The sequence below is a fragment of the Triturus cristatus genome, chromosome 12, assembly GCF_964204655.1.
Source record: "Triturus cristatus chromosome 12, aTriCri1.1, whole genome shotgun sequence".
In the NCBI taxonomy this organism is placed as follows: Eukaryota; Metazoa; Chordata; class Amphibia; order Caudata; family Salamandridae; genus Triturus; species Triturus cristatus.
Window position 1 is genome coordinate 730,240,666 of NC_140595.1, and position 12,807 is coordinate 730,253,472.

Sequence of the window (12,807 nt, forward strand, 5' to 3'; positions counted from 1 at the left end):
AAACCGTGACTTGAAGAAACAGTTCACAACCTCTCTTTCCTTCTTTAGTTGCTTCCCTGTGAAATGGATCCAAAAAAGAAAAACACTCTTGCGAGAAATGCCCTTTTTCTGACATTTTTCTATTCCAAAGTGCAGCGGGATGGAGAGAAATGGAAGGTTTAAAATATGAAAAATAAATGCATAACTAAATAAAGCAAGACAGAGGGGTTGCAAAGTGGCCAGATTGGTTTTATTTACATCCAAATACATCAGCATCACTTTACAGAGTTTGCCAGGGAAGCGCTAATTTTGTTTTCTTGTCTTTCTTTGATCAGCATTGTTGTCCCCAGGTGGGAACGTGTACCATTCCTGGAGGTACTGCAATACCTGGTTGATGGGTGGATTGGAAAACACAATATGTACCATGGCTCTGTGTTTATGGATGTGGTCTTTAAACCATACTGCTTACGTTTTGTAAGGATATAAGCAATGGACATTGAAACGGTTCCCTTCAGGGCCCTCTAGTCATGTCCTTAACTGTTCAGGTAAAACCACTCGCTGATTTCTGAATAGTGAGTGAGAGATCCTTAAGGTAACCATGTTGTTTCTGCTTACATTTCACATGCTTTGTTTACTTAATCTTGCATTCCCTATGAGTGGTTGCTTTAACTTTTTTTTTTAGGCAGCATATTACTCTTATCAAGTGCATAATTTGAATTGAGCCACATCCAAGTGTTTATAGCTGGCACAATTAGATTATAGCTGAAGGCAGTGCGAGTTTCTCTCAGTGGGGAAGTATGGTGTTCAGTGGGGGAGAGGATGTGGCACTATGGCCAGAGCTGTCGAATTTGGAACTGGGAAACCGGGTTCAGCCTTCATGACCAGTCCACCAGACCACTCTACTGAGGGAGCGCATTCCCATGCTAGACCTTAGAAGGCCCCACTAGACCAATCTAGACGGGAACTCTTTAGTATTTTGTTCAAACCACAGTATGGATTCTGAAGAAATTAGGCTTAAAATCAATGAAATTGGGCGTGGGGGGGGTCTCTCGGAAAAATGTGCGAGTTGCTTGGGGTTTAGTAGCTCACGACGATTTTCACTGACCAGAAGTAGCTCTCACTACACAAAAGGTTGGAGACCCCTGATCCAAAGCCACGGACACGGACCACAGATACAATTTCTTTCAGTTGTTTATTCAGATGCCGCCATTACCCGTTTCAACTCACAAGGAGCCTTAATCGCATGACAAAGTTGCGGTATGTTTTTTTCATTTTTAAAGTGACAGTGTGCTTTACATGAATTACCCAAAGGTGCGGCAGTCATGGCAATAGAAGAGATACCAATTTTGTAGTTTGTAGTTTCTCAAGGTGAACGGTAAATTAAAATCGACATGGTAAAATACTTCATAAATACAGTGGTAGCAAAATTGATTGCAAATGTCCAAAGATTTATAAAAAAACGCAAATCATATGTCAAGCAAGAGTAAAAAATTAGGTACATAAATGTGAATTTGATTATGTTGCTCATGCTGACAATCTATTTACAAGTCAAAGACGCCATAAATTGTATTGATCTGTACCACAGAAGAATACATATTGAACATCCTCTGATGGCTGCCTTAATTACCGTCTTGAAGCAATATAAATGTCATTGTAATAATTTTGATATTATATATATGTATGTATAAACATACACATATATATATGTATATATATTTATGTTAGTATATATTTATATATTATAAAATGTTACTTACATTAATTTAGTTTACATTATGTTAAAGTTATATAATATATTTACTATTTTAAACTATATATATGTATGTATAAATATATTTCGGAACAACGTTACTAGGACGCCAAGCCTCTCAGTGCCAGTGCTGTCGATGAAAGCAACAACCATCAATATATAAAGCCAAGTATCATCCAACCTGTGAAATGATAAGACGGCTCACCAAGTGGCTTTTTAGTGCAAAGCCTCTTGGTGTGCCGTCTTACTTATCATTTCACAGGTTGGATGATACTTGGCTATATAAATATATATATATATATATATATATATATATATATATATATATATATATATATATATATATATCACAGCTACCACTTCCACCAGCCTTGAAATCCTTCAACTGCTTTGCGAAGTAAGTACACGAGCCAAATTCAAGTGCAAGTACGATTTATTCACCCAGAGCGACGGCCATAACGTTTCGGCTCCTTAGAGCCTTGCTCACATGACAGCGTTACACTCGTGTTAACACAAATTTAAAGTGCCAGTATTGGTCACATGGGAGAGTCACATGGTTACAATTTCATAGACATGGTGAAAATATTGTTGGAGAGACAGGGCTGACGATAAAATCAGGTTGCCAATTGCTGTAGCTACAAATTGGACGAAAGTCTCCGAATACTTTGCAACAAAACGACATACTCATCAATAACTGCATAAATGCTCGTAAGAATAAGGCAAAATAACACGCATATTTAACATTCTTGCTGATATCGAAGTCAATAAATACAGCCTGCTCTCAATGTCAGAAAACATATAAACAGTTCTCCCTTAGGGCCAATGAAATAAGAAAAGTGTTTAGTGCAATTTAAAAAATACAAAAGTGCCTGTGCTTTAAAAAAATATAATGATGTAAATATCTTTAAACATTTCATATTTGGATATGGTCATACCAAAAAAGTAAGTTGTTAAGAATCAGGAACTGGCAAAAAGGACACTGTTCATATTGTTATAGGAACAAATAAAGAGAGGATTTCAAGCGTCCAAAATTAAATACTGGTATATCATAAATTGTAAGGACGTTTCATCAATTTACGGAGTGCGAATATTGACCCTTAAAGCTATGTATATAGGAATGGATAACAATAGCAGATGTGCAAAAACGCAAATTTTACATAAAAATTACAGTTTGTCAATAATAAATAGTTAAATACTAGATAAATAACTATAAAATAATATAACTTAATAGTTTTAAGACAAAAGACTAAAACTTTTTTTAAAATTGCCGTATACACATCCGATATAAATTCCAGTAAAACATAACAGGATAAAAGCCAATGGAGACTAAAAAGTGGCGAACACTTGTGCAAATATCGCAAAAAGAAGTCCTAATACATTACAGATTCTGGTGCAGCATTATAGCGTATGAGGATCAACTCAACCCAAACAAGTGTGCAGATCCTCAGTCATGTTTAATCCTGTTGGTGTCTTAGTGTTGAGTTGCAAAATATAACGTGTTTCCAGTCTGCGTAGATTAAACTCACGATCACCACCCCTCCTACTAGGCTCAATAGAATCAATGACATAATAATTGAGCCCCCTAGTGTCGCTATTGTGTACTTCTTTAAAATGTCGAGCGACGGGGTAGGTGTTGTCTTGGTTGGAAATAGCACGTAAATGCTGCAATATACGCTTATGCACCGCTAGCTTAGTACTGCCAATGTAGCTAAGGTTGCATGGACAGGTGAGGACATAGATCGCATACTCGGTTTTGCACGTCAATAGTTTGCTGATCTTGTGCTGTCTGTTACTAAATGGATCTATATATACTTTAGTATTGATACCATGGGTACAGGCCTTGCATGTCTTGCACTTGTAAAACCCACTGTTGAGCTGCAGCCAAGAAGTTTTATCAATGGTTTCAGGATTAGTATTAACTAAGGCTTGTCTCATAGTTGGGGCCCTACTATAAGTGATGGAAACACGCTGCGGAAGCAAAGGACCAATAATTGGATCGCTCCGCACAATGGGCCAATTCCTGTTTATGATTCTGCGTAATTCCGCTTGTTGTTTGCTGTAACCCATGATAATTCTAAAAGCATTAGGTGAATTTATGTTATTACCCTCTTGGTTGCCGTGTATTGTAGTGACAACCGTAATGCTAGACGTGGGTTTCAACAGATCCTCACGGCTCAGTGCATTAGATCTTGTAATGGCACTTTCAATGACACCCTCTGAGTAGCCTCTCTGCCTGAATCTTTGTTTGCTCAAAGTCTGTGCTACTCTAAGATCCGTATCATTACTGCACACGCGCTTAAGGCGCAACATCTCCCCATAGGGTATACTTTTGATGAGATGGGGCGGATGGGCACTAGTCGCGTGTAGGGTCGAATTACCTGCCGTTGGTTTGCGGTAAAGCCTAGTTTCTAATTTACCAGCTCGTATGTAAATTTCTGTATCAAGAAAAGTGACACTGGTTTGGCTACATGTTGCAGTAAAATGAAGGTTAAGATTGTTGACATTTAAAATCTCAATAAAACCATTGGCCTCATCTAAAGATCCATTCCATATTACAAATAAGTCATCAATGAATCGTAACCAGACAACCACTTTTTCATTGAGGCATTGGGCATGGTCCCTCTGGAGGATCATCTCCTCCCAATAGCCCATATGGAGACAGGCGTAGCTAGGGGAAAAACAAGCCCCCATAGCTACGCCTCTCAGTTGTCGGTACAGTAAGCTGTTGAACATAAAATTATTATTAAGAAGACAGCATTCTAGCATATCAATCAACATTTCATTGTGGACCCCAAATTGAGCTGGTTTGCGTGATAAAAAATGTTTGATGGCCTGGATACCATCCCGGTGTCCAATACTGGTATACAGTGATGTCACATCGAGTGCTAACATCCAGTATTCCTCTCTCCATTCAACCCTGTTTATCTTACGCAAGAAATCCCCTGTATCTTGTATAAAAGAATCCAAAGATTTAACAAAGTCTTGTAAGAAAAAGTCAATATACTGCGACGTTTTTTCATACATGCCATCACGGGCTGAAATAATAGGTCTGCCCGGGGGTCTGTTTGGATCCTTATGCACCTTGGGGATAAAATACATAGTGGGGATAACAGGATTGTCATTACTCAGAAAGTTGAATTCAGCTTCAGAAATGAGTTTATGTCTCTTCCAGCTGATCAATTTACCACGGAACTCATTATTGGATACCTGGATAGCTGCTGCTGTAGTACGAATGTAGCAGCTCCTATCATTAAGTTGATTCAAGGCTTCATGGTCATAGTATTCCTTAGTCAACAGAACAATGTTGCCGCCCTTGTCACTTTGACGAACAATAATCTTTTTATCACTCTTGAGTTTTAGAATGAGTTGATTATATTGTTGCGTTTGGCGGTTGTAACGACGTCTCTTTATCTGAGTTTCCTTATGCAAAACCTTCATTTCAGTGACCACGTTTTCATTGAATATATCTAATGCATCGTGGGGCATGATGGGATTATATGTGGATTTAGGTCTGAAAGATGTAACAGGTCCCCGTAGGTTGACACCATCCTGATAATTGGAATGGTTGCATTTGTCCACGCCCTCAGTATCCCACAAGTCCTGTATGGCATCCTGAAGAGATACCTCAAGTGTATTGCTGGTAGTATTCCGTCGATTGCTTTGCAAAGCAAAGGATTTTTTAAGCTTGAGTTTGCGTACAGCTTTATAGATATCAAGACGCGTGGACACATAATCAAAATTGTTCTGTGGCGCAAAGGAGAGGCCTAAAGAGAGGATCCTCTTATCATCATCAGTTAACTTCACAGATGTCAGATTGATGATAGTATTGGCGTCTTTACATACTATTGATTCTTCGCCCAGTATCCTCTTCCTCTTCTCCTGTTCTGATTTGAGGCCCCTCTTCCTCGCCCTCTGCCTCTGCCTGGACCTGAAGTTTGCACGTCTACGACGTGATTCATTGTTGCCGGCCTTGGACGTAGGGTTTGCCTCCTCTCCACACATAAAAAATTCATTTCCTCTGCTGGTGTCGGTTTAGGGATCAGTCCTGCTGCTAGATTGACGCGTAGCTCAGATTCAGAGTCACTGCCACCAACAGAACTCAAATCCGACTGTGAAGTATCATTCACACAAGTAACTTTATTAGGGCCCCTATTAGGAGGAATGACCTTGGATTTCGGAATCTGCAATGCGTCATATTTCCGCGCAAATGTAAAAATTTGCCCCAACTGATAGTCATTGCGGTCTCGTTGAAATTTAAACGTTTTTCTCTCCATAATTTTTGCTTCCTCCTTCTTGAGCCTTGCTGTCATGTCATTTCTTAGCCTGGTTTTCTCGTCAGACTCATCAATTTTATCAAGCTCTTCATTGATTGCATCAATCTCCTTAAGTAACAGGGCCCTATCAATATCAGCATACTTAATTAAAATCAACACCAGCTTACGTGAGGATTCCAGATTCGTTTCAGCCCATTCACGCATGAGCTCAGGATTAGGGTTTTCGTAGCTGGGAGCCGTCAAGATACGCAACCCGCGGGGGATACGCTCCACATCAATATAACTTTGGAGGGATTTTGATTCCCACCATTTACTTTGCTCGCTCCGTAGCTTTTTCTCCAGTACTTTAAATTTCTCCTTAAGTGAACTGTCCTTTGTAACCACATCCGTGGTATGACCATTTCGAATATTGACAGGCAATGGGAGGCTGTCAGAGAACATTGACAATGCTGCAGTCTCCCGATCGCGAACGCTGTCAGCCGTCATGCTCAAAATCAGGGCTTAATTAATCAGCGTGTGGGGGGGTTGATACGACTGCTCAGATTTAACAACCGCAACCGCCCACCGCCGCACAAATACTCTCCAGCCCTCGATACCTTAAAGCTCCGCCTGGGGGTGTCTCCGGTCCAAATCCTGTCGTGTCGTCCGATCACGGCTGGGGAGAACCACCTCCGTTGTAATCCGATGCAGTCCGTATACACCGATCTGCCAAAAATGGTATCAAGGGGGTCAGGCGCCAAATCTTCTTTCCGGAAGCAAGAACATCCGGGTAGGACCCGGAAAAGGTTTCACTTTACAGCGCCGACCATTGAGTAGAGAGGGCTCCGTGTCAGGATCGCGTGAAACCAATCAACGACCAAATATATCACAGCTACCACTTCCACCAGCCTTGAAATCCTTCAACTGCTTTGCGAAGTAAGTACACGAGCCAAATTCAAGTGCAAGTACGATTTATTCACCCAGAGCGACGGCCATAACGTTTCGGCTCCTCAGAGCCTTGCTCACATGACAGCGTTACACTCGTGTTAACACAAATTTAAAGTGCCAGTATTGGTCACATGGGAGAGTCACATGGTTACAATTTCATAGACATGGTGAAAATATTGTTGGAGAGACAGGGCTGACGATAAAATCAGGTTGCCAATTGCTGTAGCTACAAATTGGACGAAAGTCTCCGAATACTTTGCAACAAAACGACATTCTCATCAATAACGGCATAGGAAATCCGCAACATTCTATTTGGAATAACTTTTGCGTCGATTGACGAATCCTCGCGAAATTTTCAAAATAGGTGGGGCGCTCCGCTCCGCTCCTTCCCTGAAAGTCTCTGGTGAATTCGTCAAGCGGGGGCTGCATTTTCCCATAAGACCTTTAGTCCGCGCTACAGCCCGAACGGCCGAACAGAAAACCTTGAAATTTGGCAGAGAGGTAGTCCTCAGGTCAGGGATGAGCCTTTTGCAGGTCTGGTGTAAATCTGTTCAGTATTTTCTGAGAAAATAGCATTTAAAAGCATATATATATCTATAGGCGCGCACCGTGCGCGTACGGTAAGCGCACCCTGCCGTGCGCGAGCGCAATTCTGATTGGTTGTTAGATCTTAGTAAACATTCGAATCGGTCGAAACCAGGAAGTGTCGGCCGCCATTTTGTCTCTCGCAGTCCGAGGGAGGTGAAAAATAAAGGTGGAGAACATGAAAAGGGGGCAGGGTGGACAGTTCCTGACCCCCTAGCCATTGTCAGGGGGTCCCCAAAGGACCCCCAAGGCCCATAAATGTTTTTAATATTTTTACAAAAAATCACGGAGTGCGCTTACCATGCGCGCATGGTAGAAACGGGCAAATTACGCGAACGGCGTAACGTGGGTGCACGGTGCGCAAAGCGCACCGCGCGCACACAGAGCGTGCACGGTGAAAAACCTTAAAAAAATAAATAAATAAATAAATAAATAATACATAACTTAGCATTTAAAAAACCGTACAAATTCACTGAAAAAACCATAGGTTTCACACATGTTATAGTTAGGAATTAGCATTTAAAAAACCTTGCAAATTCACTTAAAAAACCATAGGTTTCACACATGCTGACGTCATCAGCAGTGGATTGCGGTCGCGTGAGTTATAGTTCCCTTTACTAACTATAACGGGGGAATTTCATTGGTTTTTTACGAGGGAAATGTCCAGCTAACTATAACATGTGTGAAACCTATATATATATATGCACACAAAAATCTCCACAAGTGTATGTAGAAAAGACGAGCCACTCCAGGTCTGTGTTCTGAATATTGCGGGTTTGTTTGGCAGACAAACGACGCGTTTCGATCTCAGCCGAGATCTTGGTCACATGACCTTTAGTGAGTTTCACTTGTATTTAAAGTTACAGTATACAACCACGACACAGCGTGTAAAGTGAACATAAAAGAAATACTTGTGCACAATACTATGTGTTTGTTCAGTTGAAATAATAAATAAAGTTTAAAGAACAACATTTGTTTTTTCATTAGTTTGCATTGATAATATTAAACATTATTACCTAACAAAAGTTAAGGAGGTAATTATAAAGTTAATTAATCGTATAATTGCGAAAAAATCAAAGTATAGTACTCGGTCATAATTCGTTAGTGGAGTGGAAGAGGTAATTATAAAGTTAATTGGTCGTGTAATTACGAAAAGATCAAAGTATAGTACTTAGTCTTGATTCATTAGATGCTCATGAGAAAAAAGTGACTGAATATTGCTACCAGTCAAAAAGACAAAAAATAATGGTGGAAATGCATGGTATATATATATATATATATATATATATATATATATATATATATATATTATTTATTTATTTATTTTTTCCAACAAAAGTACCCAAAGCTTCGAGATGGCACATGACAATGCTCAGCCAACCGGCATCATGATGGAGCCTGCCATTTTGCTCCAACTTGTTTACCTCTGCCAATGCATTTCAAGGCCATAACCCTCTTCTTCCAGGGCTGCTTCAAAGACACACTGAGGCTCGTATTTGCATTATTTACATGCTCGCCCCTAGTGGGCGTGTGCTAAAGAGCAAAACAAATTTGTGCATGATGGATGTAGAAGTCCCAAATGCGAGCGTCAATAAAAGTTTTTAGTAAGTTCAGTGTCTCTTCGCATTAAAAACAATATTAAAGTCCTTTAGCAGGTGTAAGAGCAATTTTGCAGGCTTAATTTAACATATTGAGCAGAGTGCTTCCCGGTCTAGAACAGTTCAAAACTGAAGCCTCTAACAGCTGGCGATGATTCTGCTTCCCCAGCTGAAGATGATGCCATCCCCACGACAGGGCTGCCGTGCATATTTTTCCAACAAAAGTACCCAAAGCTTCGAGATGGCACTCGACAATGCTCAGCCAACCGGCATTATGATGCAGCCTGCCATTTTGCTCCAACTTGTTTACCTCTGCCAACGCGTTTCAAGGCCATAAGCCTCTTCTTCCAGGGCTGCTTCAAAGACACACTGAGGCTCGTATTTGCATTATTTACGGTTTTATTTACATATATATATATATATATATGAAGATTAGCGTTCCTGACTCGCTTCTTATCAGCAACAAACAGGTACGGACCATAGCGTGCGTTTTCAGTGCAGATTTATTGCATCCTTAATCAGCTACATTATCATACAGCAAGTGCCCAGCATGACGCGTTTCGACAGCAGGACGCTGTCTTGATCACATGACGCCCCAAGGGCCAATCCACATTAAGTACTCTTGTTGGTGAAAAAAACTGGTAAAACATTTTTTCTACTATCAAAGAAATAGAAAAAATACTGCGGTTGTATGAAATACAATCATAGTCAAAACATGTAAAATAGAACAACGCAATATATGCGAATGTTTGGTGAACATTGTCAACACATTACATCATGGTTTCATTGTCACATTAACAACCAGTTTTTCATAATAATAGCTGGAGAATCAGTTTTAAAAAAAAGGAGAGAATGCCATGAAGATGCTTTCACATTGAATCATAAAAATTATATAAGTGCATAAAATTACCTCACTTTATATATCAAGCATAAAGTGCAGAGAGTACGCTAAAGTACATATCATCACCAATCATCACAATTTTAAAACTCATAATAAATATCAGAGTTTAAATAATGAATATAGATAATATAAAAATAAATATAAAGTGCAAGTGCATCAAGATGAGTGGATATCAAGCTTACAGTGCAAAGACTATGCTAAAGTGCATATCACTGCCAATCATCACAAATTTATCACTCCTTATTGTTGTCAGAGTTGTATGATGATCACAGAAAATGTCAAGATAAAGTGCAAGTACATCAATATGACATTGAAATAATGAGATACATAGCAAAATGGTATAGAAAATTAAATCCGAAAGATAAAATACGAGCAGTTGTATTAAAAAATGGAAGAAACTCTAAAATTGCTCACAAAGCTACCCCCAACCATGCCCAGTAAAAGCCAAGTTAAACCACAGGTAAAAGCCAGAGAATCCAGATAAAACCAGTAGTAAAACCCAGCTAAAACATGAAAAAATTGGGAATAAAAACATGAAGCAACATATCAGAGTCGATTTACTAGACAAACCAAATTCAGGTCAAAAAGCAATAGATACTAGGCTGCAGGGAAAATGTCAAAATACACAATTATATATCAAAATTTATAAAAAATTGTGTAGGTCCTCCCCTGTGTTTAGACCGTTGGGCATTTTCGTATCTAGTGTGAGTATATAATGAGACTCCAACTGCCTAAGCTTTTTCTCCCTGTTGCCACCTCTTAGTGATCTTGGCACAGAATCAATTACATAGTAGCTCAGATCTTTAAGATCATTTTTATGGACATATGATAAATGTCTGGCCACTGGGTAGCTAGGGTCAGAGTTCACAATGGCTCGTAAATGTTGTAATATGCGATTATATACTTGTAGTTTGGTGCTGCCTACGTATTTTACTTTGCAGGAGCATTCCAACACGTAGACAGCATACTCTGTCCTGCAGGTTAGCAGAGTTTTGATTTTCAAAGGTTTAGACTCAAATGCTGTAATAATTTCATGAGTATTTTTCCCAAACTTACAAGCTCGACACGAGCTACATTTGAAAAAGCCTGTTCTTTTACTAAGCCAGTTAGAAGAAATAGTAACTTCAGGACTAGTTCTCACTAGTGCATCTCTCATAGAGGGTGCACGTCTAAACGTGAGAACAGGTAAATCAGGCACCATTCGAGACATAGTCAAATCAGTTTTGATAATGGGCCAATTTTTGTATATTATTTTCCTGAATTGTTTGTCCTGGCAGCTAAATGTGGTAATGAGTCTAACCATATTGTCACCTCTAGTTTGTTCGGAATTGTGCTTATCAGGGGTATTGGAATTCAAACTGCCTAGTGATCCAACTTCTTGTGTCTGACCATTGGCTTTGTCCATAGCTAATGTTAGATCTTTAGCCTTGTACCCTTGTCTCATAAATCTTTGGAATGCTTCATTTTGACTGAGCGTACGATCATTTTCAGAACTACAGATACGCTTTACTGTTAAAAACTCCCCGTAGGGGATGCTTTTTATTAAATGGTTAGGGTGCAAACTGCTAGCATGAAGTACTGAATTGCCTGCAGTACTTTTTCTATGCAATTTAGTGTGGATTGTGTCTTGTTTGATATAAATTTCTACATCCAAAAATTGCACAGATTCATTACTGATAGTAGCAGAAAAATTCAAGTTCAAGTCATTGATGTTGATTTCATTGACAAAATGATATGCTGATTCCATTGACCCTTCCCATATAACACAAACATCATCAATGAAACGCCACCAATGTTTAACATGTGCATCATACAGTTTCCCGTGGGTGGTTCTGAGGACGTGCTCCTCCCACTAACCAATGTGGAGACAGGCGTAGCTGAGAGAGAAGCACGCCCCCATCGCCACCCCACGTAACTGCTGATACACTTCTTTGTTAAATAAAAAATAGTTGTTGTGCAAGCATATTTCGATCATTTTCAATAGCATTACATTGCGGTGATAAAATTCCATGTTACGCTTGGATAGAAAATATTCAACTGCTGTTATTCCATCCAAATAATGTATGCTCGTATATAAGGAACATATATCCATAACAATCAGAACATACTCATGTTTCCATTTGATTCCTTGAATTTTTGATAAAAAATGACCAGTGTCACGTATGTACGATGGTAGAGTTTCAACAAATTCATGTAGGAAAAAATCCACATATTTAAACATGGGTTCTAATAATCCCTTCTGGGCAGAAATAATGGGTCTTCCAGGGATTTGCGTGACATTTATATGCACCTTTGGGATAAAATATAACACAGGAGTGATAGGGTAGTCATTTTTAAGGAAACCAAATTCATTTTTACTGAGGAGTCCTGTTCTTTTCCATTGATATAGTTCTTTGTAGGTCGATTCTTTAATGTTCCTTAAATCGTTGAATGTTGCTTTTCTGTAACACGTTTCATCATTAAGGTGCTTATTGGCTTCTTGCATATATAGTTCTCGGGCCAGAGAACTATATTTCCCCCTTTGTCTGATTTATTTATTATGATGTTTTCATTAGACTGTAATTTACGCATGAGAGTAGAATATTGAATTTCTTTGTACTTTCTTTGCTTGTTTTTGCGTAAAACAGTTTTATTTAGTTGTTTCAAATCCTCTACAACACAGTCACTGAAGATGTCGATGGCATCTTTGGGCATCAGCGGTATAAATACAGATGACGGCTGAAAAGGGGTTAAACTAGTTACATTGCTGTGTATGCCCAATTCTGATAGATCATCCTGGGTCAAATTAGTGGA

The 12,807-nt window shown here is 39.3% G+C and overlaps 1 protein-coding gene across 6 annotated transcripts in view; it reads right to left on the bottom strand.

The window, feature by feature from the left end:
• LOC146782613 (beta-galactoside alpha-2,6-sialyltransferase 1-like) overlaps positions 1-12,807 on the bottom strand; it is a 471,648-nt gene that overhangs the window by 130,734 nt on the left and 328,107 nt on the right. Inside the window, exon 4 of one of the 6 annotated variants that reach the window (XM_085636955.1) lies at positions 12,289-12,732. The exons of the other annotated variants lie outside the window; for them this stretch is intronic. Coding sequence (XP_085493081.1) covers positions 12,433-12,732 — 300 coding nt within the window. The 3' untranslated portion in view covers positions 12,289-12,432. Of the gene's footprint in view, positions 1-12,288; positions 12,733-12,807 lie in introns of those variants that run through there. 6 annotated transcript variants of the gene reach the window in all.